The sequence below is a fragment of the Danio rerio genome, chromosome 7 (genome assembly GCF_052040795.2).
Source record: "Danio rerio strain M-AB ecotype USA chromosome 7, GRCz13ab, whole genome shotgun sequence".
In the NCBI taxonomy this organism is placed as follows: Eukaryota; Metazoa; Chordata; class Actinopteri; order Cypriniformes; family Danionidae; genus Danio; species Danio rerio.
In genome coordinates, this window is record NC_141027.1 from 14,224,860 (window position 1) to 14,251,003 (window position 26,144).

Sequence of the window (26,144 nt, forward strand, 5' to 3'; positions counted from 1 at the left end):
TTTCTAATAACTCAATGGCTCAATGTCATTTATTTCTTACTTAATCTATAAAACTTAAAGCTAACATTTACTGTTTATCAAACAGGTTCTAATTCTACTTGTGTTAAATTAGTTAAAAAGGTAAAACTTAAGTTTTTAGTCTATATACATTTTTCTAAACAAAATTCTGTGCTGAAATTTCTCTGACTGTTTAGTTGCTAATGATTTGCCTATTAACCTAGTTAAGCCTTTAAATGTCACTTTAAGCTGTATAGAAGTGTCTTGTGATATGTAGTAAACAATTATGTGCTGTCATCATGGCAAAGATAAAATTTAAATGATTAAATTTCAGTTTCAGTTATTAAATGAGTGATTAAAATGAATATTAGAAATGAGTTATTAAAACGATTATGTTTAGAAATGTGTTGAAAAAAAGTTCTCTCCATTAAACAAATTGGGGACAAAAATGTACAAAGGGGTGAATAAATCAGGAGGGCTATATTTATGTTAACCATAGAATAATTGACTCTTGTTTGTTGAATTATTAGAAAACAAAGCACACCTGAGGTGTAATAGCACCACCTTGGCTGTGCATAATTTTCAAATAATTCAATGGTCTGTCATTGGTTATTTCTTACTTTAACTATGAAACTAAAATGTAATATTTATTGTACATTTGTTTACCAACACAGATTAAACTTTTAGTTGGTATATAGATTTTATTATTATTATTATTCTGTGCAGTAACGGCAAAAAAAAAAAGGCGGCAGTTTCTGTCTGACATACATGTCTTTAGTTGCTAATGATTTGTCTACTTAGTTGAGCCTTCCCTGTTGAATAATCCAGCTTAAACCAACCTAAGCTGGTTTTAGCTGGTTGACCAGACTGGTTTTAGAGGGGTTTTTGGCCATTTCCAGGCTGGTCAGGCTGGAAAATGACGAGCTAAAACCAGCTTGACCAGCCTGATTTAAGCTGGTTTTAGCTGGTCATCTTCCAGCCTGACCTGCTAAGACCAGGCTGGAAACTAGCCTGGAAATGGCCAAAACCCCTCTAAAACCAGCCTGGTCAACCAGCTAAAACCAGCCAACCAGCCTAGGCTGGTTTAAGCAGTTTTTCAGTAGGGTTTAAGTTGCATTTTAAACAGAGTATGTTGACAAATATCTCAAATGTACTGTCATCATGGCAAAGATAAAAGAAAGAAATAGTTCATTTAAAATGATTAAATTGGTTACTAAAACTATTAAGTTTTGTGTTAAAAAAAACTTTGTTAAATAAAAATTTGGTGACAAAAAGTACAGGGGGGCTAATAATTCAGGATCGGGGGCTAATAATTCTGACTGCAACTGCAGGCTATATAAATCTAAATTAGCTACCAAACGATATCACACTTTTGTGGTCAGTGGTCACAATAACAATAGCCAGCAGATGGGTTCTGCAATAGTATTGCTGGTGTGTAGCTCAGGTGTTGAGGTGCATTAGCGGTTTAATCCTGTTCACAGTGAGTCTGCGTCCTGCTTCATGTCTTCCTGGTTTTAACTCAACAGCTGCCGCCTGCAGCTTCATTCTGTCAACACTTCGCCCTGTTCGTCTCAGCATTCGGACGTTCTGTTCTGCATGATGATTATGGATAATTTTATCTTCCGCTTGTCCTGCTGACCGCGATAGTCTCTGCCGCAGGCAAACCTGAGGTAAGGATATACAGTACAGTAGGCTACAACAACTCGGAGCGCTAGTCGATCTATAGCCTATAAAAGATAGCCTAAGCCATATGAACAATATAGGCTAAGTTAGGCTATTCTTGTTGGGTTTGACACGTAGTTTTAAGAAAAGGCGGTTGAATCTTCTACCGTTGACGACTCGAGTTCGGTAACGTTAGAAGATATAACACTCAGTGACAGCACGGCGCCATCTCCTAACAACAATTCGCTTTTTTGTTTTACACTCCATTTATTTTTACATGTCATGAAATGTTTACAGTTTTGAACATCTGATATTTTTTGAGCGGATATTGTGCTGTTTATGTTTTTTTAAATTACACAAAATAAGATCTTAAAGAGATAGTTCACACAAATTAATAATCTGTCATCATTTAGGCCACTTTACTTTCTTGGCTTTATTACTTTTGTTAAACGCTGAAGACGATATTTTGAAGAAATCCATCGAAGACCTGTTACCACTTAACCTAGCCTACTGTAGTATTTGTTTCCTGCCATGAAAGTCAATTGTTCATCATGTTTAAACAAGTTAAACAAAATAAGATCGATAGTTCACGCTAAAATAAGTATTGTGTCATTATTCACTCACCCCTTTACTTGTTTGGCTTTATTTCATCTGTTAAACACTGAAGAAGATATTTTTAAGAAAGCTGCAGACCTGTAACCATTGACTTTTAAATTAGTTTTTCCTGCTTTGGAAGTCAATAGTTTAGTTTTTCAGTTTTTGTTTTCACAATATCCTCTTTAGTGTTTGAAACCACATGTGGGGGAGCAAATTTTCATTATTTGTTTTAAACTCCATTTATTTTTCATTGTCAAGAAAGGTTTACAGTTTTACACATCTGATTTATATTTGTATAAATTTTATATTTTACCAAATTACACAAAATACGAACTTAAAGAGATAGTTCACACAAATTAATAATCTGTCATCATTTAGGCCACTCACCCCCCTTTACTTTCTTAGCTTTATTACTTCTGTTAAACGCTGAAGACGATATTTTGAAGAAATCCATCGTTACAGACCTGTTACCATTGACTTTATTTGTTTTCCTGCTATAAAAGTCAACTGTTACATCATGTTTGATCAAGTTAAACAAAATAAGATCTTAAAGGGATAGTTCACACAAAAATTAATATTCTGTGCCATCATTTAGGCTATCACCCTATTTACTTGTTTGGCTTCATTTAATCTGTTAAACATCAAAGACGATATTTTGAAGAAAGCTGCAGACCTGTAACCATTGACTTTTAAATTAGTTTTTTCCTGCTATGGAAGTCAACGGTTTAGTTTTTTAGTTTTTGTTTTCACAATGGCTGTTTCTCAATATGCGTTCTTCAGCGGTCTTGCGTCCTCGTGTTCTCGTGCAACGTCATCATCAGTTGCCTAAGTTCAGTTCCAATACTCAAGATCGCAAGTACAGAGGACGCGTGAAACTTCCCGGATGTGATCTTGATATCGAGGACGCACTTATGCAGACTTGAGCAGCGAACTCGCTCTGGAAGTCCCAGAAGTCATTGCGACTGGAGGTGGGAAGCGCAGCATTTTATTTAGATGTATTATTAAAGCTCAGAGATATCATTTATTTACCTCAGGAGTTTCCGTAAAGGAAACAGTGAAAGTAAACATTACCATGAACATCTTAATAAAGGAATAAACACATTAAGGGTGTTTGTTTGCTGAAATTTGTATTAAAATCTGTTTTATTTATATTGTGCAGAGTATATTTATAATGTTTTTATGCAAACGTATATATTTTTAAGAGGGGAAAAACAATAAATCGTTGTATGAATGCTTTAATGTTGGAATAATTTCCATTTAAAGCGCGTGAAGGTCATGTGACCATCAGGAAGATCGCAGCATCCCATTTCTCAAAGGACACGTTCTCTGCTCTGCCCTCGCGCTCTCCTGAGTTCGTTCTTCCGAGGACACCTGGCAAGACCGGTCTCCACAAGAAAGTCCGTTCTCTGCGTTCTTGGAATTGAGAAACAGCCACTATCCTCTTTAGTGTTTGAAACCACATGTGAGGAGCAACTTTTCATTATTTGTTTTAAACTCCATTTATTTTTCATTGTCAAGAAAGGTTTACAGTTTTACACATCTGAAAAGATTGTGCTGTTTACGTTTTACCAAATTACACAAAATAAGAACATAAAGAGATAGTTCACACAAAAATAAATAATCTGTCATCATTTAGGCTATCACCACCCCCCCCCCCCCCCCTTACTTTCTTGGCTTTATTACTTCTGTTAAACACTGAAGACGATATTTTAAAGAAATCCATCGTTAGAGACCTGTAACCATAGACTTAACGTACTGTAGTATTTGTTCTCCTGCTATGAAAGTCAACCGTTACATCATGTTTGATCAAATTAATTAAAATAAGACCTTAAAGGGATAGTTCACACGAAAAAAAAATTCTGCCATTATTCACTGACCCCCTTTACTTGTTGGCTTTATTTCTTCTGTTAAACACTGAAGAAGATATTTTGAAGAAAGCTGCAGACCTGTAACCATTGACTTACTGTAGTATTTGTTTTCCTGCTATGGGAGTCAGCACATCATGTTTGATCAAATTAAACAAAAGAAGACCTTAAAGGGATAGTTCACATAAAAATAAATATTCTGTCATCATTTACTTACACCCTCAACTTGTTTGCCTTTATTTCTTCTGTTAAACACTGAAGACGATAATTTGAAGAAAGCTGCAGATCTGTAACCATTGACTTACTGTAGTATTTGTTCTCCTGCTATGGAAATCAACTTTTACATCCTGTTTGATCAACTTAAACAAAATAAGATCTTAAAGGGATAGTTCACTCAAAAATGAATATTCTGTGCCATCATTTAGGCTGTCACGCTCTTTACTTCTTTGGCTTTATTTCATCTGTTAAACGCCGAAGATGATATTTTGAAGAAAGCTGCAGACCGGTAACCATTGACTTTGTAATTTTAAATTAGTTTTTCCTGCTATGGAAGTCAACAGTATAGTTTTTCAGTTTTTTTTTTTCACAATGTCCTCTTTAGTGTTTGAAACCACATGTGGGGGAGCAAATTTTCATTTTTGGGTAAACTATCACTTTAATTTATGTATTAAGTTGTTAATAAATTTGTAAACAAAATTACCACATTCTAAAAAAGGGTCATCGTAACCCAATGCTGGGTCAAATATGTAGAAAATTCCAATCATAAAATGTGTAATTTAAAGTAATAATAATTAAAAAATAATTCTGTCCATATTTGACCCAACTTTGAGTTACACTAACTTGGAAATGGACAGGTATAAGTTTCTGATGGTATGATAACCTTGGATTAAAATATCATGGTAACACAGTAAAATAAGTTATTTTTAAAGTTCTTAGTAAAAATATTATTTATATATATATATATATATATATATATATATATATATATATATATATATATATATATATATATATATATATATATATATATATATATATACAGTTGAAGTCAGAATTATTAGCCCCCTGAATTATTTGCCACCCTGTTTAATTTCTTCCCCAATTTCTGTTTAATGGAGAGCAGATTTTTTCAACACATTTCTGAACATAATATTTTTAAAAACTCATTTCTAATAACTGATTTATTCTATCTTTGCCATGATGACAGTAAATAATATTTGACTAGATATTTTTCAAGACACTTTTATACAGTCGAAAGTGACATTTAAAGGCTTAACTAGGTTAATTAGGTTAGCTTGGCAGGTTAGAGTAATTAGGCAAGTTATTGTATAAAGATGGTTTGTTCTGTAGACTATCGAGAAAAAAAATAGCTTAAAGGGGCTAATAATTTTGTCTCTAAAATGGTTCTTAAAAATTTAAAAACTGCTTTTATTCTAGCTGAAATAAAACAAATAAAGCTCTTTCCAGAAGAAAAAAATATTATCAGACATACTGTGAAAATTTCCTTGCTCTGTTTATCCTCATTTAGGAAATATTCAAAAAAAGAATAAGAAATTTAAAGGGGGGCTAATAATTCTAATAATTCAACTGTATATGTATATATATATATATATATATATATATATATATATATATATATATATATATATATATATATATATATATATATATATATGTGTGTGTGTGTGTGTGTGTGTATGTTTAAATGAGTATTAGGTGGACATCAGAAAAATAAGACCTGTGCAAAAATATTTAAGACCCTGAACAGTGAATTTAAGACTTTTTAAGGCCTAAAATTTAGATTTTTAAATTTAAGACTTTTTAAGACCCTGTAGTGCGAAACCCTGGGTAAAGAAATCTATTGGCTTTAGTTTTGCTGGCGGTTTCCCCGCTATCTTAAACTAGTTACTAGTTTAAAACAAGGTTCAAAATGAATTAACTCTATTTAAAACAGCTAAACTTCATTGAGACATTTGCCAAAAGGCCTAAAACTAATACGACAAATATTGCTTCCCCACACGGGGTGAATACCTCAGTCTCATCAGCACCTGAGCCAAGGGAACTCCAGGCCCAGCCCATGTCTCATGCATCAGACAATGATGAATGTATGTATAAATGTTTACACATCTTGTGCTCCAGATGGCCAGTCCTCCACTACACCTTGGTCTCAAATTCATTTCAAAGGAGCGCTACCCTGTACTATAATAGTGATGCATTCCTTCAAATAGACATCAATAGCGTAGGCGACATCTAATGTAAGTATCTATGTTTCAGTTTACTATAATACAGTACTTATTACAGATGACAGTTCACTATGGCTAATACTACATCCCCAAGTGATAGTAAAGTTTAACAGACCATGAAACTGAGGACATTTTTACAGTTTTTCCTATAATATTTTAATATTTAATATGTTTTATATTTTATAATAATATTTTTCTTAAGAAAGTCTTGTTTACTTTTTAATTTTGCTGGAATAAGAGCAATTTTTACATTTAATAAACATTTTAAGGCCAATATTACTAGATTTGTTTATGATTGTCTAACACTGTTATACAATGACTTGCCTAATTAACTTGCCTTGTTAGCCTAATTAACCTAGTTAAGCCAAAGAAGCAAAAGAACTCACAAAATATTGATGCATTCCTTCAAATAGACATCAATAGCGTAGGCGACATCTAATGTAAGTATCCAACATAATGTAGTTTTAGCCATAGTGAACTGTCATCTGTAGTAATTACTGTAGTATAGTAAACTGTGGTGTATATTAGTATAACATGCGCTATAGTTAGTATAGAAAAGTACAGTATTGAGTATTTGTTTCTATATTTCTATAGTTGTTATGTTACCCTAGCAACAACAGATTAATTCAAGTACCTTACTATAGTATAGCTCAAAAGTAGAAGGTATTTACTATTTAAAAAAATGATGCAGGCGGCGACAGAATTGTTTTAATATAGTTTCGTCTATAGACAAAGTAGATCTTATGAACTGTAAATCATTAACTTTCTGAATTTCAGCATGTTTCCTTATGGCCGAGCGGCTCGCTATGAATATTCTTTCGCATTTGATACACTGTTGAGATATGGGAAGTGGTCGGTGTAGACAACATCCTTTTTTGTCTTAAATTGTGAGGAAATGAAAGTGTTTGAAAACTCCCACGTTTGAAAAAACACATTTTAAAGCAGGCAGACAACAGAAAAGCTTCAGAGATGCGATGAAGTGTGTATGTGGAGGATTTTAAACATCTATGGTGCTCTTCCTCTCTCTCTGTAGACGTTGATTTGGGGTGTTTCTCACTGACCTGACTGGAAGCTTCCAACATACTGCTGCAGACAGGTAGTAGTAACAATTTATTTGCTTGATGGTTGACTTTATTTGCTGGCTTTTTTTATGACGTTATATATACAGTTGAGGTCAATATTATAAGCCCTCCTGTGAATATTTTGCTTAAAAATGTATCCAAAATCAAAGTTTGGTTACATGACATCTTAAGTCTTTTGAAATTGGAAAAGATTAAGTTTTTTCAGAGGCTCGTCTCACAAGTTTTATACTCATTGGAGGCCACTACTAAATTATTTTGATGATTTAACACCTCTGGAAGTGATTATTTAAGAAATCATTTTATGGTGGGAATTATTATATTTTTTTAGACTAGCACTGTCTAGAACTGTCTAGAACTGACTAGAACTGTCATGCCCTAAACTACACGCATTAGTCCAGCCTAAGCACAACTAAAACCATAATAACCAAGAAGTGGGTAGCACATTATTGTTAGTATAACTAGCTAATGTATGTATTTTATTTTATTTATTTATTTATTTGAAGTTATTTATATATTTATCTCAAAATGTACTATTATCATTATATTTGTTTTATTGTTCATTTCTTATTTTTATTTTTCTATTACTCCGTCTTCCATTATGTTTTACAAGAAAAGTGGCTATGTGTATGTATGGCTGGGATGGGTGGGGGGTTTTGGGGTTAAATGTTTACAAAAGTGTTCAAAAAGGAAAAAAGCAGAAATTGGACATATGTATACAACGATTGCTATCCACTTGTGTTCAATAAATAAAGTTTATAAAAAAATAAAAATGTTTCCCAAGTGATAGTAACGTTTAACAGACCAGGAAACCGAGGACATTTTTTTTTACAGTTTTTCCTATAATATTTTAATATTTAATATGTTTTATATTTTATAATAATATTTTTCTTTAGAAAGTCTTGTCTACTTTTAATTTGCACTTGTCTACTTTTAATTAACACTGCTATACAATAACTTGCCTAATTAACTTGCCTTGTTAGCCTAATTAACCTAGTTAAGCCTTTAAACTGCACTTTAAGTTGACTGGTACAGCATCTTGCAAAAGAACTAACAAAATATTATGTACTGTCATCATGGCAAAGACAAAAGTCATAAGAAATTATGAGTTATTAGAAATTAATATTAATTGATTAAAAATATAAATATACAGTTAAAGTCAAGATTGTTATCCCTCTTGGGATTTTTGTTTTCTTTTTTAAATATTTCCCAAATGATGTTAATGAGCAAGGCATTTTTCACAGTATTTCTATGCATTATACAGTACTATGATGTAAACCCAAGAAAAACCGTGAAAATCCTAATTAAATTCAATTCAGCTTTATTTGTATGGCGCTTTTACATGTAGATTGTGTTAAAGCAGCTTTACATAAATGGTCATAGTAAATTGGAACAGTGTAGTTCAGTTTTTAGTGTTTAAGTTCAGTTCAGTTTAGCTCAGTTCAGTCAGTGTGGTTTAAAATCACTACTGAAAGTCCAAACACTAAAGAGCAAATTCATTGATGCGTAGCTCTACCGATCCCAAACCATGCAAGCTAGAGTGTATATAAACAAGATGTAGAAACCTGTTTGGAAACCCGCTAAGTAATGCACTGAGTGTATGCTTTACCAAACAGATAGGTCTTTAATCTAGCTTTGAAATGGGAGAAGGTATCTGAGCCTCGGACGTTATCAGGAAGGCTATTCCAGAGTTTAGGAGCCATAAATGAGAAGGCTCGACCTCCTTTACTCGACTTTGGTATTCTAGGTACTACGAGAAGCCCTGAGTTTTGAGATCTTAGAGAGCGAGTTGGATTGTAGCGAGACAGAAGGTTGGTTAGATAAACAGGAGCTAGATTATTTAGAGCTTTAAATGTGAGAAGTAATATTTTAAATTTAATACGAAACTTAACAGACAGCCAGTGTGAGAAGGATAAAATTGGGGTGATATGATCATATTTTCTAGACCTGGTAAGAACTCTGGCAGCTGCATTTTGTACTAATCAAAGTTTGTTAATAGAGGATGCTGAGTGTTACAGTAATCCAGCCTAGAAGTCATAAAAGCATGGACTAGCTTTTCTGCATCTGAGATATACAGCATACGTCGTAATTTAAAGATATTTCTCAGATGAAAGAAAGCAGTTTTTGAGACATGGGATATATGGTTTTCAAAAGTTTAATTGCTGTCTAATATGACACCCAGATCTTTTATAGTAGCGCTAACACTAACTTTGTATCCTTTTAATTGTAGGTTGAGTTGCGAGATCTTTTGAGTACGGGATTTAGGCCCAATAAGTAATAATTCTGTTTTGTCTGAGTTTAAAAGAAGAAAATTGTTGGTCATTCAGTCTTTAACATCTTTAATACACTCAGTTAGCTTAGACAGTTCAGACATCTCATCAGGTTTAGTTGAAATGTATAAATGATCGTCATCTGCATAGCAGTGAAAGCTGATCCCATGTCTTCTAATAATGTCTCCCAGAGGTAGCATGTACATTGTAAACAGCAAAGGGCCTAAAACTGATCCTTGAGGCACCCCATACTTTACCGGGCTGACTTGTGAAGGCTGTTCATTAATATTCACAAACTGGTAACAGGGCTCGAAATTAACTTTCTTACTTGGTAGCACCGGTGCTCCCAACATGAAATATTTAGGAGCACCAGAAAAAATGTATAATATTGACAAGTTGTATATTAAAGGATTTATTGTATTTGAAAACAACATCAATTGGGACTAACAAAATACAGAAACAACTATCTAACTAATGCTGTGATGATTTAATATTTGTGAAATAATTCTAAAATGAATGTTGAATAATTATAAAATATTAATGATGACAATGATGACAATAATACTAATAATGAAATATATTTTTCATCATCATGCTGCCTTGAATGTGCTTTAATGTAAGTTATCTGCTATATAAAGTCCTACTGTTACTTTATGAAAAAATTAATTTATAGTTTGCATCAAACACAAATGAAGCATTGTAGTAAGAAATATTTGTTTTGTACTATTATGTTTATATGCATGTCAATTTAAAAAAATAATAGCCTATTTAGCAATATAATATAATAAATCTATTAAATTCAATGCTGAAAGCTGCAAAGCAGTCCTCAGTAATTAAATGGAAAAATAATATACACCTCAAGAAAGAACGGACAAAAGAAAGTAAGAAAAGTCTCACTTTTAAAAGTTTTGGTTTCGGTTTGTGTCGTTTTAATGCTCAGCTTCGTTACGCGCTGAATTACATTTTTCTGTGTTTGTGGAAAAGCATGCGAGTCAGCCGACCCAATATATGAGGGGGGCAGAGCAGGATTCTCCCAATGACCACTGGCGCTATACTGTTCTTTGTTATAACCCGCATCAGTTTAAACGCAGTAAAGGCAAGCTTCATTGGCGATGGTGTTTTAGCGGACATTTGCGTATGAAAAAGTTACGAATTGCCGTGAGATTGTGTTGGCAGCACACGCAGTGCATGCAACGCATCGAGATTCAGTGTACTTTTCACTCTTCAGCAGTTTGCATTCCCCGCGGTCACAGAAGCTCCCTCCCTATCATCTGACAGCGGAAAGTCTTGAGTGATTGACAGCTAATATGAACCAATATAGCGGCAGGGAAGAGCGCTTTTACCATGTTTAAAAAAAACTGGTCGCACTCCAACCTAAATATTCATTCGCACGAATGCTCCCAATAGATATTATGAGGTCGCAAAGCTCAAATTTCAGGCGCATATGCGACCAAAATGGTCGCTATTTCGAGCCCTGTGGTAACGATCAGTTAAGTACTTAAGGACTTACACCATTGTAGAGCATGTCCCTGGACACCTGTTGACATAAATCACCTGTAGCAATTTATAAGGATATTGTGGTCAATGGTGTCAAATGCTGCACTGAGATCGAGTAAAACTAATAGCGAGTAGCTGATTCCAGTACATCAGCAGTTTCTAAAATACTCAGACCAGCTCGTCTGGCACCAACAACCATGCCATGCTTAAAGTCACTTAAATCCCCTTTCATCCTCATTTGATGCTCGGTTTAAACTGTTGCAGATCGTCTTGACCATGTTTACATGCATTAATGCATTGAGTTGCTGCCTTGTGATTGACTGATTTGCTTTAGCAGTGGGACAGGTGTACCTAATAAAATGGCCAGTGAGTGTGTGTATATTATGAAAATGTTAAAGCAACTTGATGCTCAGATGATTATACAATGTGCATGTTTTTCAGACTTCTGATTGGGTTGTTCAGAAATGGGCTTTGCGGAGGACCTATGGTGTCCTCAGGGTCACGCAGCCCTCATGAAGCTACAAGACTCTGAGCTGCGTCTGATGGAGGTCATGAAGAAGTGGATGATGCAGAGAGCCAAGAGCGACCGCGAGTTCTCCATGCAGCTGCACCAGATGTCAGCCATGGTGGAGAAGATGGAGGGAACTCAGCCTGGAGGAGGACTCAACTACATCAGCCAGTTCAACAAGGTGGGAGCGTTTCTCTTTACGCAAGTGTAGTTTTTTACTGCCACGTTCCCATCATTCATTTTATGTTTGACTTTTATGAAATTAAAACTAACCATTTGATTTTGTTAGCTTGTTACCAGTTTTGTGGTGAACCATTCATCTGTGTTCATTCATCAAGTCATTAAGAAAAAAAACTATAGTTTGCCCCTGTAATCTAACATTAAAATCTGAAAATGCACTTCCTGTTTGTTTTCAGTTGAATTCTCAGATGATGCCCAGATTGGGTTTTGGGTGTGGCTAACATGCTTAACCACGCCTCTCCAACTGTCAGTTTTCAAAACAAACAGAAAAGGTGAGGAGGAGGAGTCTGTTAGGTTGTAATAACTCTCACGAAACTCTTTTCCCGATCTTTCTGAATAAATTGCCTACCTTTCAACATCCAATCAGCTTGCAGTGAAAAAAAATAAGCCACACCCACTGTTTTCGCATTTAATATTCTGTTTCTCAAGGAACTACATCATTATACGTACAAAAACGGTCGCAGCTCCAGGTTTATGTGGAGTTTACTGCCATTGTTCATTTATACACTGCTCTACTTTTTTTTACAGTACAACAAAATAAGAAATTGGCAAAAATATCCATATAATGACAGTTTTTAGTGATCCACATGTAGTAAGATGCAAATAAAAGTATTTTTATTAAAAAATATTTTATAAAATGTAATTAAAATTATATTTTAAATTGATTTAAAGTTATTGTGAACTGAAAACTCAGTATGTTGATGTGCTTCAAACTGAAATGGAATACTGAGTATATGGCAGGGCTTTATTTTTGCACATCATTCCCTCATAGCAAACTAACGGCAAGAAGCATGTGGTTACTGTCAACATGAATAAGAAGCCGCGACTGTTTATTTCCGTATTGTGATTCAATTCCTAGAGAAACTGAATTAAAATGAGAAAACAGTGGGCGTGGCTTGTTTTTTCTACTGCAAGCTGATTGGATGTAGTAAAGTAGGCATTTCAAAAGATCAGGAAAAGGGTTTGGGGAGAGTTCCTACAACCTAACAGACTCCTCCTCCTCATCATTTCTGTTTGATATCAAAGCTGACAGTTGGAGGGGTGTGATTAAATATGTTAGCCACGCCCAACACCTCAGACAGATGTAATCTGAGAATTTTACTGAAAACAAACAGGAAGTGCGATTTCAGATTCTTCAATTAAAGTTTACAAGCGCAAACTATTTATTTTCCTAATGGCATGCACAGATGAATTGTTCCCAACAAAACTGGCAATGTGAACTTACAAAGTCACACGGTAAATTTTGATTTAATGGGGACTTTAAGAATATTGTAGCTGTTAAACTGACGTTAACGGAGAAGGACCGCCACTATAAACTTGAAAGCAAATATTCAGACTTTGATCGAAGATTACCAAAACAAACATTATTTTGTATAGATCAGGGGTTTTCAAAGTGTGAGGCGCGCCTCCCCTGGGGGGCGCCAGAGCATGTCAGGGGAGGCGCGGGAAAAAAATATAATATAATAAAAATATAATTATTAAGTTTAATTATTATTTGTATTTTTTATTATATTTAAACGTTTTAATTAAACAAAGCAAAAAAAAAAAAAAAATACGTCAAATATAAGAAAACCCAGAAGGCCATAGCAGTGAATTCGCTTCTGTTTGGCAAGCCCGCCAATACAGGTATATGCCTGCTAATACAATGGGTCGGTTTCTGAGACCCCCCCCGATTCAAAGCTGTAATGAAGTTCACGGCCCTTTGGCCGCCGGGAAGAAGGAGGCGGAGAACCGAAGCAGTTTTAAAGTGATTTATTAATGACAGTGACGGCAGCTCCGTCTAAACCAAAACAAACGGACGGCAGCTCCTCACGGAGACTGCCGTCAAACTGAAAGCAAAAGTAAAATATGTCCGGGTCCGGTCCTCTCTCGGCTTCCTCTGCCCTCATTCCTCCTTTTATGATCCAGAGCTCCTTCCGTGGGATCTGAGGCATGTGCGCACCGCAGGTGTATCCACTTACGCGGTGGCCTCACTCCGTTCCCACGGCGCTCGGCCACGCCCCCTCGCCACAAAAGAAAATAGATTATCCATATGTTAAATACAGGGTTTCCGCTGGGTTTTAAAATGTCTTAAATTTTAAAAACTAAATTTTAGGCCTTAAAGTCCTAAATTCACTAAAATATTGATGTTTAGGTCCTAAATCCTTATAAACAAGTTTTAATTTTCATCTGTCCATGTCTCCAATCACCAACAGTCCATCTCAAAAACCCTTCAACCAAACTCTAAATACTAATATGCTACGTTTAAAAAGGAGCATGTATAAAACTATTTTTAACTTTGTTTGTATTGATACATTATTTAAAATACGTGGTAAAGACATACCTAATTAGATTTAGTTTTTTGGATGAGGCTAGTAAACCTCTTTTCCACATGACCAACTGAAAAAAAAAAATTCTTAGGGCCCTATTATACACTTGGCGCGACGCAATTGTTATTTGCTATTTTCAGCTCTGCGCAAGAGTCGTTTTGAGGTGTTGCGCCACGCTGTTTAAATAGCAAATGCATTTGCGCTCATATGTGCGCCCATAGGCGTTCTGGTCTAAAAAAGCAGGCGTGTTTTGGCGCGTTGCTGGTGCGTTGCTATTTTGAGAAACTATAATAGTCTGTTCTTTAGACCAGAATAAAGCCGGTCTATTGTCTGGCGCAGAGTGCGCCTGGCTTACACACTGCCTAATACACACAAGATGTAGAGCAAAACGCAAATGTCTTTACAAATGAAAAATATATAAAATATTAAGGATATGTATAGGATATAATAAGAATATATATAGTATATAAATATAAAGGATTAAAATATTACAAAACATTATTTTCTACCCTGCATGAATTTAAAAACCACTGCCTTCATACTTTCTTCATCTCGGTAGGCTTTTTCAGTTCATTCAATTTGCTTTCGTATAATGTTATTATTATTAGCAGTATTATTTATTATATCCATATTTATATTTGTTTTATTAGAAACAAGCTTAAATTTGTCCACCTGTCAGGTTTTAGACCATATAGGGCACAGCATGATTATTAGGGTGTAACTCAGTTTTTTGACCACACTCTGTTATTATTGTTCATTTATTTGTTTGCTGGAGATTAGAACTGAATTTAGAAACAGTTCTGAAACTAATCTTAGCGCTTGACAAACAAAATTAATTATTTATAGACTAATTGATGTCTGTGCGTACAAGGTTTCCCTATCCACGAGCGTGAAAGTGAAACTAGATTATGAGATGCCTTATCTCTCATTCTCGCGCGGTAGATGCTCTGTTTAACTGTTTTCTTGCTAGTGAAATGCTTAGTTTTTCCACCTACACTTACTTTACGTCATGTAAATAGCAAATGCGCTTATGGCGCGACGCAGCTGGCTCTTTAAGGGAAGGGGAGATGAGACTCTGATTAGTTTATTTTCAAAAAAACACCTATAACTCATTGAGAAAATAAACTCAACCCTTTTAGACCATGCGCCACGGTGCAAAGCGGATTTTCCCATCCTTATATTAGCACAAATGGATTCTGACACGCCCTGTAAGCATTTGCGCCCTGCGCTCTGCGCTTTGGGCATGGATCGTCAAATTAGAGCCCTTAGTGTTTAGCCATGTATAAGTCTGAAATTTTACTTATAACGGTTTTAAAAAGGCATTGGCTGTTTCTCAATATGTCTTGCGTCCTCGTGTTCTCGTGCAACGTCATCATCAGTTGCCTAAGTTCAGTTCCAATACTCAAGATCGCAAGTACAGAGGACGCGTGAAACTTCCCGGATGTGATCTTGATATCGAGGACGCACTGATGCAGACTTGAGCACCGAACTCGCTCTGGAAGTCCCAGAAGTCATTGCGACTGGAGGTGGGAAGCGCTGCATTTTATTTAGATGTATTATTAAAGCTCAGAGATATCATTTATTTACCTCAGGAGTTTCCGTAAAGGAAACAGTGAAAGTAAACATTACCATGAACATCTTAATAAAGGAATAAACACATTAAGGGTGTTTGTTTGCTGAAATTTGTATTAAAATCTGTTTTATTTATATTGTGCAGAGTATATTTATAATGTTTTTATGCAAACGTATATATTTTTAAGAGGGGAAAAACAATAAATCGTTGTATGAATGCTTTAATGTTTAAATAATTTCCATTTAAAGCGCCTGAAGGTCACATGACCATCAGGAAGAACGCAGCATCCCATTTCTCAAAGGACGCGTTCTCTGCCCTCGCAGTCTCCTGAGTTCGTTCTTCCGAGGACACCTGGCAAGACCGGTCTCCACAAGAACACAAGTCCGTTCTCTGCATTCTTGGAATTGAGAAACAGCCATAAATTTGGAGAGGGTGCTCGCTGCAGAGCCATTTGAGCAGAGCTGAGCTCCAGCGAGGGGGAGCATGAGCTCTCGTTCTGCCTCCTGTAAGCTGTTTTAATGCGTACACCAACCCCACCCCTAACCCTACCCCCAGTGACATCACTCGTAGAAGAAGTGCAAAAAAGGTGGAGCTCAAGCTCAAGTTACCCCTCGCTGGAGCTCAGCTCGCCCAAATGGCTCTGCAGCAAACACCACTTGTAAATTTGACTTTGTTAAACCTGCAGAAACCCTGTAAACAATCCATATTCAGTTAAAATTATTTAATGTAGAAAAAAAAAACTCGCTATTATTGTACTATATATGCAGTACACAAAGTGTATTTACTAACATCAGATTTGGGATTGAAGTTGAAATATTCTGGCCAAAATAAAATCTTGTCAGTCCATCCCAAGTGTTTAACAAAGTTCCTGACAGTGATGTTAGTTTTTGTGAACTTACATGAAACTAAAAGTACAGCAGTTCACATTGAGTCATCCAGAGGAAGCACACAAGTTCAGAAAACATGGTGAACAGATGTGCGACATATAGAACAGGATTCAAATGATTACAGTTAATTATAAACATAATCCTGTGTCCTATTTTATTTTTTTTCATGGTATTGATATTCTGCATTTTGATTGGCTGGAGGGTAAGCAAAAAATACTTTAATGCACACAGCTAGTTCTAGTCAGTTTTGATAACATTTTGTAAATAAATGTGCTACTATTCAACTTTAGTAGTAACCATAATAACTAATATTTGCCTGAGAGTTAAATCTCAACTGATGTGTGCCTCACCAGGAAAGCAGATGGAGATCAATCCTACTCGCAAATTTGCTTTAAACTAGGGGCTCTATTTTATGGTCTAGACCAGTGGTCACCAAACTTGTTCCTGGAGGGCCGGTGTCCTGCAGATTTTAGCTCCAGCCCTAATCAAACACACCTGAACAAGATAATCAAGGTCTTACTTGGTATACTTAAAACACCCAGGCAGGTGTGTTGAAGCAAGTTGGAGCTAAACCCTGCAGGGACACCGGCCCTCCAGGACTGAGATTGGTGACCCCTGGTCTAGACGCAGAGTCTGAAGCGCATGGCATGAAGGGTGTGTCCGAATCACTTTTGTTATTTTGAGGACGGAAAAATACACTCTGCACCCAGGCGTATGGTTTTACAGGAGTCCTAATTTCAATATTATACTATTAAATAAAAATAGTCTAAAGATGACTCAGACCACATTGTCTTTCTCTGGCGTTATAGTTTGTGGTGTGGAGTCTGCTATGAACGAGTTTTAGCGAGACATCTTATATATATCTTTCTTGGTATGAAAAGGAGTTCATAGTAAAAATAGTCTCAAAGTTCTGCAGAATTTTTATTGTGTGGATGGTGTTAAGATATTTAGATATTATGATGCCATTTAAAGAGTTGAAATAGAATAGCTAAAATAGTAAGTGCACTGTTGAAACATGCAGGCAATTCAAAACCTTCTGCCAAAAGCCTTCAGGCCTTTTCTTATATTCTAGATAGTGTTCTTTGAAGTCCATGTAAAACCAAAATTCTCAATGTTTAGTTTGCTAGCGCACATTGTTATTTTTTAATCCGTACAAGTTAATCCACCGAAAAAAAAAGGAAATAGAAAGTTTGTTTAGGTATCTTCAATCAAATCCAACACATTTGCTTCTGTATTTAGAGTAGATGTCTTTCTCTATTGATGTCAGTTTGATGGCTTTAGCTAAAATATTATTAACCACACCCCTCTAACCGTTAGTTTGCTATGAGAGAATGACACAAAAATAAAGCCCCACCCCTTACTTAATATTCCATTTCAGTTGGGAGCACATCAACATACTAAGTCTCAGCAACTTCTGATTCATGGGCTTTAATCAAAATAACTTCCCCTCTATGTTTTCTCTGACATATTTACTATAGCATGGGGGCAGTATGAACCTGTCAATCACATGAGATCAACCAATAGCAAACCACTATCATCCAATCAATCTCCTATACACAAAATCCACTCCTGATCTACATTTGACTATGATAAACATCACAAAAGGGGAGAGAGATTTAGGGCTTGGTGATATTGAAAAAAAAATAGTCACGATATCATGTTTCAAATCATTCGGTATTGATAATTATTGAATATTTTTAACAATACATTTAGAAATATTAGGATTTGATTGAATTAAATTGAATTAAATTGAATTTAATTTAATTTAATTTAATTTAATTTAATTTAATTTAATTTAATTTAATTTAATTTAATTTAATTTACAAACATTACGAAAACTGGGTGGGTGGGGCAGCGGGACAACGAATGCTGAACATAAGCGGGAGCGGATGGGTTTGAACTACAACCTGCGGGAGTGGGCGGAAGCAGAATTCAAAATTTAGTCCCGTGTTGATCTCTACTATACGGCACTCATTTTCACATGTGTTGTTATTCTGATCTAAAGTGACAAGCATGATCGTGTGGTTTCCTTCACTATTTTCAATGCGGTTTGCGCTCATGCTCCCCTGGCATTTCTCGGAAATAAGCGACCATCTACCGTTTTCTCAGAGGATGAAAACGGACAAATCATTGCTGCAGCTTCAATGCAAGTTTATAGAGAAAAGTAAAAAGCGCTGCAGTGTTTGGGTGTGCTGTGTTTGTCTGAGGTAATAAGTCTGCTGTTATTACTGAAATGTGTATATTCCATACAAAGTCTGAAACAGATTGGTTAGCCCAGAAAAAAACTGTAGCTTTCATTTTATTTCAATATTTAGAATGCTAGTCTATTTTTTAAAAATAATTTTTAATAAAAATGTTTTTTAATAAATTTCTTGATTGCTGGTGTCATGAGAAGAGGTAAATGCACTAAAATTAAAATGGAATCACGCAATTATATTTTCAAACTCTAAATCCTAAATGTTGATTAATTTTCTAACTTTCACAGTCGTGGAACGTGCTGGTCAGTCAGACGGAGAGCCTCAGTCGTATTATGCGCAAACATTCAGACGATCTGATGGTGGGACCCCTCAGTAAACTCACCCTCCTCATCCGGGACAAACAGCAGCTGAGGAAGACTTACGGGGAACAGTGGACGCTTCTCAACCAGGACATGTGCAGGGTCAGCGCCATATCACTTTTACACACAGCTGCACATTCAAGTTACACTCTTTATATATATATATATATATATATATATATATATATATATATATATATATATATATATATATATATATATATATATATATATATGGTTCCTTTAATTGTTTGGAATCTTTGCATTGCGTAAACGGTTCTCTAGCCACTCCTTTTTTGCATTTAGAAGAGAGCGCAGTCATTGAAAATTAAAATTAGTGTGAAATTAAAAGTTGCAATGTTCACTTTGCTAGTACATGTTGTTATTCTTTAGATCAGGGGTGTCCAAACTCGGTCCTGGTGGGCCCGTGTCCTGCATATTTTAGTTCCAACTCCAATTAAACATACCTGAAGCAGCTAATCCAGCTCTTCCTAGGTTCTTGAAACTTCCAGGCAGCTGTGTTGAAGGAAGTTGGAGCTAAACTGTGGGGCCCTCCCGGACCGACTTTGGGCACCCCTGCTTTAGATGAACAATTCATTTGTGTTTTTTGTTTTACAAGCATTTTACATTTATAAGCATTTCAGAGCTAATCCGGCTGCTAAATCAGTGAAACATTAGAGTATTATCATTTTTTGTTAGCATTTTAGCGTTTATTCAAGCTATTAATTCACTGAAACGTTAAGAGTATTACTATTTATTTATTAGCATTTTAGCACTAAATATAGCTACTAAATCTGTGAAACTTTAGGGTATTAGCATTTATTAGCGTTTTAGCATTAAATCTGCCTGCTAAGTCAGAGAAACATTAGTGTATTAGCATTTATTTATTAGCGTATTAGCATTAAATCTAGCTACTAAATCAGTGAAGTGCTAAAGTATTACCATTTACTTAGTAGCATTATAGTGTTAAATCTAGCCACTTAATCAGTAAAATGTTAAAGAATTACCATTTTTTATTAGCATTTTAGGATTAATTCTAGCTACTAAATAAGTGAAACATTAAAGCCTTAGCTGTTATTTAGTAGCAATTTTGCAATAAGCCTTGCTACTACATCAGTGAAATGTTAGAGTATTAGCATTTATTTATTAGTGTTTTAGCGTTAATTCTAGTTACTCAATAAGTGAAGCATTAGAGCTTTAGCTGTTATTTAGTAGCATTTTAGCAGTAAGCCTTGCTACTACATTAGTGAAATGTTAGAGTATTAGCATTTTTTAAATTGCATTTTAGTGTTAAAGGGCACCTTTAAAAGAGTCTTTTGTGTCTCCAGAATTTGTCTGTAAAGTTTCAGCTCAGAACTCTCATCAGATTTTTTATTATACCTTTTATAAGCATCTAATTTATACATTGTAGCATCAGGTAGCAGTTTTGTTGTACTGCGTCTTTAAGGCTAGTCCTCCCCGCCCACCGTTTCTAAGTGCCTTTCAACGTGCCTTAATCTTCTCCCTCGGCGGCCTCAGACAACAAAAAGAAGACCTCACGTAGCGTTTGTGAGAAATACAACAGTAAGAACTTAACCACTGAGTATTTGATGCATTTGTTGTGTTGAGTTGCAACGATGAGTTACACACAATGTCGTTACAAAGTTCATGCACACACACACACAAAGACAGCGCGCGTTTAGCTATACACTCTTTTTCCACGCATATGTGGACAGGATACAGGTTAATCTCCACTGCTGTATGGATATCTGTTATGTTTATGTACAAACCAAACCTAATTGAATTGAATTAAATTGAATTGAATTAATTTAATGTCCACAAACCGGGATTGAAGCATCTACTTTTATAATTGTTCTGACATGCGGCTATGGTGATGAAGTAAAGCTGAAGTAAATCGCTGTAAAACATTTTTAAAACACTTTAAACATGTGAAACTCACTCTTGATCACATTTGATGATGAATGATGATCCTTGAAAACTGAACAGACCTTTTATTCCCAGTTGCTTTGCGCACATCCTGTCTTGTTGATATGATTATATGTGTGACTACCACGACATGTTAATATGCAGCTGTCAATCAATTCGGTGGGCAGGGGGAACGCACTCTTACGTCAAGTTGCGGTCAGTCTGAAAACCACTCCAACTGGTCCACCGTTTTTATGTTGTTAAATTGAAAAAAAAGGACTGGGTGTGTTTATTTCACCCCACTATGATGCTCTATACACTATACCTACACATATGTCTGTCCAAACAGCTTGAAAAGTAGATTTTTCACCATAGGTGCCCTTTAAATCTAGCTACTAAATTAGTGAAACATTAGAGTATTAGCATTTATTTATTAGCGTTTTAGCATTAAACCTATAGCTACAGTACCTTAATCAGCGAAATGTTAAAAGTATTAGCGTTCATTTAGTAGCATTTTAGCAATAAATCTAGCTATTAAATCAGTGAAATGTTAGGGCATTAGCATTTATTTATTAGCATTTTAGCAATAAGTCTAGCTATTAATTCAGTGTAATCCTAAAATGTCAATTGCATGCACTTAAAAAAACATTTGACCAATTTGAGCTTTTATTTCTTCCTATACTGTAAGAAATTAGTTTTCAATATATATATATACATTTATTTTAAAATACAATAATTTATAATTCAAGCAAATATTTATTCTATAAATACAAATTTGCCAAATAAATAAAAACATTGTAAATAGTTTTTAATATATATGCTTAAATGTACACAAAATACATTAACTTTTAACACTGGAAGAAAATCTTCATTTTAATATTTCAAACATTAAAAACAAAGAACATTTTAAAATCTTCATTTTTGGCACTTTTTTTTTGGAACAGTGAATATGCCGACATAATATTGCACTTTACAAAGTTTCCAGAATTTGACATTAGCATTGTTATACAGAGTGGCTCTTTCAGAATTTTGCTCATTTGTGTATTAATCCAGTTCATACTTTGGACACTGTATGCTACATGTAAATGACCTTAGACAAGTTTTTACTGTTAGGCTATCTGAACAAACTTAATCCATAATTGGGAACCAGAATATCATAACCACTACCAGACGTTGTTGTAAGGAACCACTGTTGTTTAAATGCTTGACATAGAAGGAAATGTTAAAAATCATAAAGTGATTGTGAAGCTGCAGCCGAATCATCATTGTCTGTTTATATTTAGACCATGTCTGTAAGCTGTTGAATGGTTTAATACTGCAAATGTTTGCAGAAACGCAGTGTAAAGTGGAAAAAAGGCAGATGATTGTTTCTTTAGGATCAGCAACACCTTATCAGATTGTGTTGTAACATTACACGTGAAAAGAACACCTACTGTGACTGCTTTAGGTCTCAGAATTGGTAAATATGAGAAATAAGTGTTAACCCAATGTGAAGATGCGTGCAGCTTGAGTAACAACTTCATTAACTTCAGTAATTGTTTACAGCATAGTTTATCTGCCTGATTGATCTTCTATGGAGTAATGCATGATTTTGCACCAAAATCATGCATTTCTGCAGTTTTATTGAATGTACAACAGCATTACAGTATATATAGGGAGCAGTGGTGAAAAGAGTACTGAAAAATCATACTTAAGTAAAAGTACCATTGCTTGCCTAAAAATGTAGTGCAAGTAGAGTAAAAGTATCCGTTGTAAATATTACTTAAAGTATCAGTAAAATCTAGCCCTTTAAAGAGTAGTGCGTATTACGTCGTAAAAAGCTGAGGCATTTACATATAATTTGTGAATGTTTGTAAACGTAATATTCTGTAGTGCATTGTCCAGCAAGCACAAAACGTCATGAGACGATAATATTAGTTTAGATTTAGGTTGTGATCTCAAGTGACCAAAATCCAATGTCTAGTCAGCGTCTAAGGACAACATTATTTTGATGTCCAATAACAACTTCAAATGATGCTGATATTTGGTTGATTTTAGGTTGTGTTGGAAAGTAACCAAAATCAACGTCAACCAACGTCATATTGACGTCAAATACTGACATTTATTCAGGCATGGCAACCAAAACTCAACATCTGATAGACGTCATAGTGGTAACGTCCACACAACGTCAAGCTGTTACATCATTAGATGTTGATATTTGGCGATATATTGACGTCAACCCGATTTTCATTTTCCAAGCAAAATGCAATGTCCCCATGACCTTGCTGTACAACGTCAATCTACTGTCGCGTTGATATCTTGTGCCTGCTGGGTGTTTAAGGCCATTTCGGTCTTCATACAGTAAACATTCGTCATCTTCAAATCAGTGGCATGCATAAAGTCTCTGGGTCATTGCGTGTGAAAATTCTGGACATCTTCTTGGACACTTTCAATGCATCAAAACAATTATGCTGCAATTATAAATCGCCCATGTCTTTAGGTCGTTCATTATGATGCGATATACCTTCTATGTGCGATTGGATTGGACAGAAATCACAGCACTGATTTTTCTAATCCTCATAGACAAGAAAAAATAAAGCAGGTTGCAGGTTGAAGGAAAGTTGTGGAGTAAAAGTACCAATACAGCACTAAAAAAGTACTCAATACATATTTGAAAATATACATATTTATTTATTATGAAAATATATCTGAAAACATTACTTCCCATATTGGAATGAATATACCTGTGATTAAGATGATAAAATCTCATTGTGGTCCAATCATTCATTCATTTCATTCATTTTCTTGTCGGCTTAGTCCCTTTACCAATCCGGGGTCGCCACAGCGGAATGAACCGCCAACCCATCCAGCAAGTTTTTTTACACAGCGGATGCCCTTCCAGCCGCAACCCATCTGGGAAACATTCACACACACACTCATACACTACGGACAATTTAGCTTACCCAATTCACCTGTACCACATGTCTTTGGACTGTGGGGGGGAAACCGGAGCACCCGGAGGAAACCCACGCGAAGGCAGGGAGAACATGCAAACTCCACACAAAAACGCCAACTGAGCCAAGGTTCGAACCAGCGACCTTCTTGCTGTGAGGCGAACGTGCTACCCACTGCACCACTGCCTCGCCCATTGTGGTCCAATGTTTTTAAACAGCAGCCATGTTTAGTTAGCCATGTTTTAGCTATAGCACTAAAATGCTTGTTAAAATGCTTTAAGAGCAAAAATGTTGGAGTCCTAAATTATCTTTAAAATCTTTTTCCTACTGTAAATCAGCATTTAGCTACTTTCTTTTTAAAGATGTTTTATAAATATGAGCCCAGGCCAGCAGCTAAATTACAAAAATGTAGCCACTTCTCATCCTTTCATGTTCACAATATAAAAAAGCGCTTCCTTTATCTTCATTTGTGAGTCAAATATCATAATAATATCTGCAAAATGTAAATGTAAAATGCCTGAATTAACACATGCGACTCATTTTGCTGCAGGGATCTGAATTTTGATTTGTGTGTTTTTTTGTGTGCTGTTGTGGAAGGTTAGGTCACCCAAACCGAGCTGGACAGGCTCAAATCCAGTTACAGACAGCTGGTACGGGACGCGACCTATGCCAAAAAAAAATACCAGGAAGCAAGCAAAGGTAAGAAGTCGTCTCCGCTTTTGCCCAGTTCTCTAAAAAAGCATGAGCTTTCTTTCATTTTGAATAGCGCACTTTGTGCTGAAAAAGAAGCACACAATAAACACCAAGAGAGAGACTGTTTAATGTTTAAACACTGGGCGGTTTTCGGATGTTGTCTGTAAGCAAGGTGTCCGTCTGTTTGGGTTCAAGTAGAAAAACCTGTTTTTAGACCAAGGCATGAGAAGTGACACAAAGATGTCACAAAGTTTCAAATTGCAGAGGAAACGAGACAAACTAAATGGGGTTTCTCCAGTGACCAAAGTGTCAATGTTTAGCACTGCACTGTTTGCAGCATTTAGGTGGGCCGCAGTGAATGCAGCAGCAAATACATATACCAGCGACTGATATGAGAAGTAACTATAGATATGTATTTGCATCATGCAGTGCATAGCTACTACTGGAGTACATGTTTTTTTAAATATACTGCAATGGTTTTTTGTAGCGTTTAAAGCAATGCAAGATATGTGGACAGTTCTGTGGTTTTGCTGGCTGAGCACATTTAAATGAGCAAATCTACTGTTGTAATTATAAACACACTCAGCAGATCAGAAATTCAGGGTCAGTGAGATTTATTGTTTGCAGTCAAAAATACTGTATGGTGTATTTATATAAACAGAAATATTGTGAAATATTTCAATTTAAAATTGACGGTCTAATGTTTGAATATAGTTTAGCATTTTATTTCTTTCAGTGTACACTGGAACATTTTTGATCAATTTAAATCTGATCCAAAAATTTTGGATTTTAGGAAAGCAACATTATATTATTATCTCGGTTCTGTCTGGTTCTCAAATTAGGCACTAGTACAGCCTCTTCACCCTTGTGTATTACTCCGCTCACATGGAGTGACAGCATATCTATATACTTATGACAGCATATACATATACTTTTGAGGCTTTTATGCGAGAATGTAGATGTTTAGATTGCAACTATGCAGTTTATTTATAAGGGCAGTGCCTGATTTAACTATTCATACTTTTGGAGATTCAGTGCGTTCAGTCATACTGAGCAGAGCAAAGATGGTTGACGTTCCGCCACAAGATGGCAACAGAAACCACACAATAAGTCTTTAGCAGAGCATTTTCAACAGTATTTTCTACACGTACCTTTCAAGCTAGGGCTGATCAAATAATTATAAAACAAGTAATTGACATTCTAAGTCAATCTCTCTCTTGTTAACATTTTGTAATGCTGTATTTATACCATAGTAATCTGCTAGTGTTTGCTTTGCTTCGTTTTTTTCTGGGTTTATTATTGTGATGTCCCGACTGCAACAGAGAAATA

The 26,144-nt window shown here is 35.4% G+C and overlaps 1 protein-coding gene across 5 annotated transcripts in view; it reads left to right on the top strand.

The window, feature by feature from the left end:
• The first annotated feature begins 1,548 nt into the window (after nucleotides 1-1,548).
• Nucleotides 1,549-26,144, top strand: part of fes (FES proto-oncogene, tyrosine kinase) — a 55,146-nt gene continuing 30,550 nt past the window's right edge. For 2 of the 5 annotated variants that reach the window (XM_087259705.1, XM_087259707.1), the window contains exons 1-5: nucleotides 1,549-1,667; nucleotides 7,398-7,463; nucleotides 11,652-11,899; nucleotides 19,213-19,386; nucleotides 24,725-24,821. In XM_087259705.1, the coding sequence (XP_087115831.1) occupies nucleotides 11,675-11,899; nucleotides 19,213-19,386; nucleotides 24,725-24,821 (496 nt within the window). In that variant the 5' untranslated portion in view covers nucleotides 1,549-1,667; nucleotides 7,398-7,463; nucleotides 11,652-11,674. The remainder of the gene's footprint in view (nucleotides 1,668-7,397; nucleotides 7,464-11,651; nucleotides 11,900-19,212; nucleotides 19,387-24,724; nucleotides 24,822-26,144) is intronic. The other 3 variants (XM_087259704.1, XM_087259706.1, NM_001199869.1) reach the window with 2 other exon arrangements.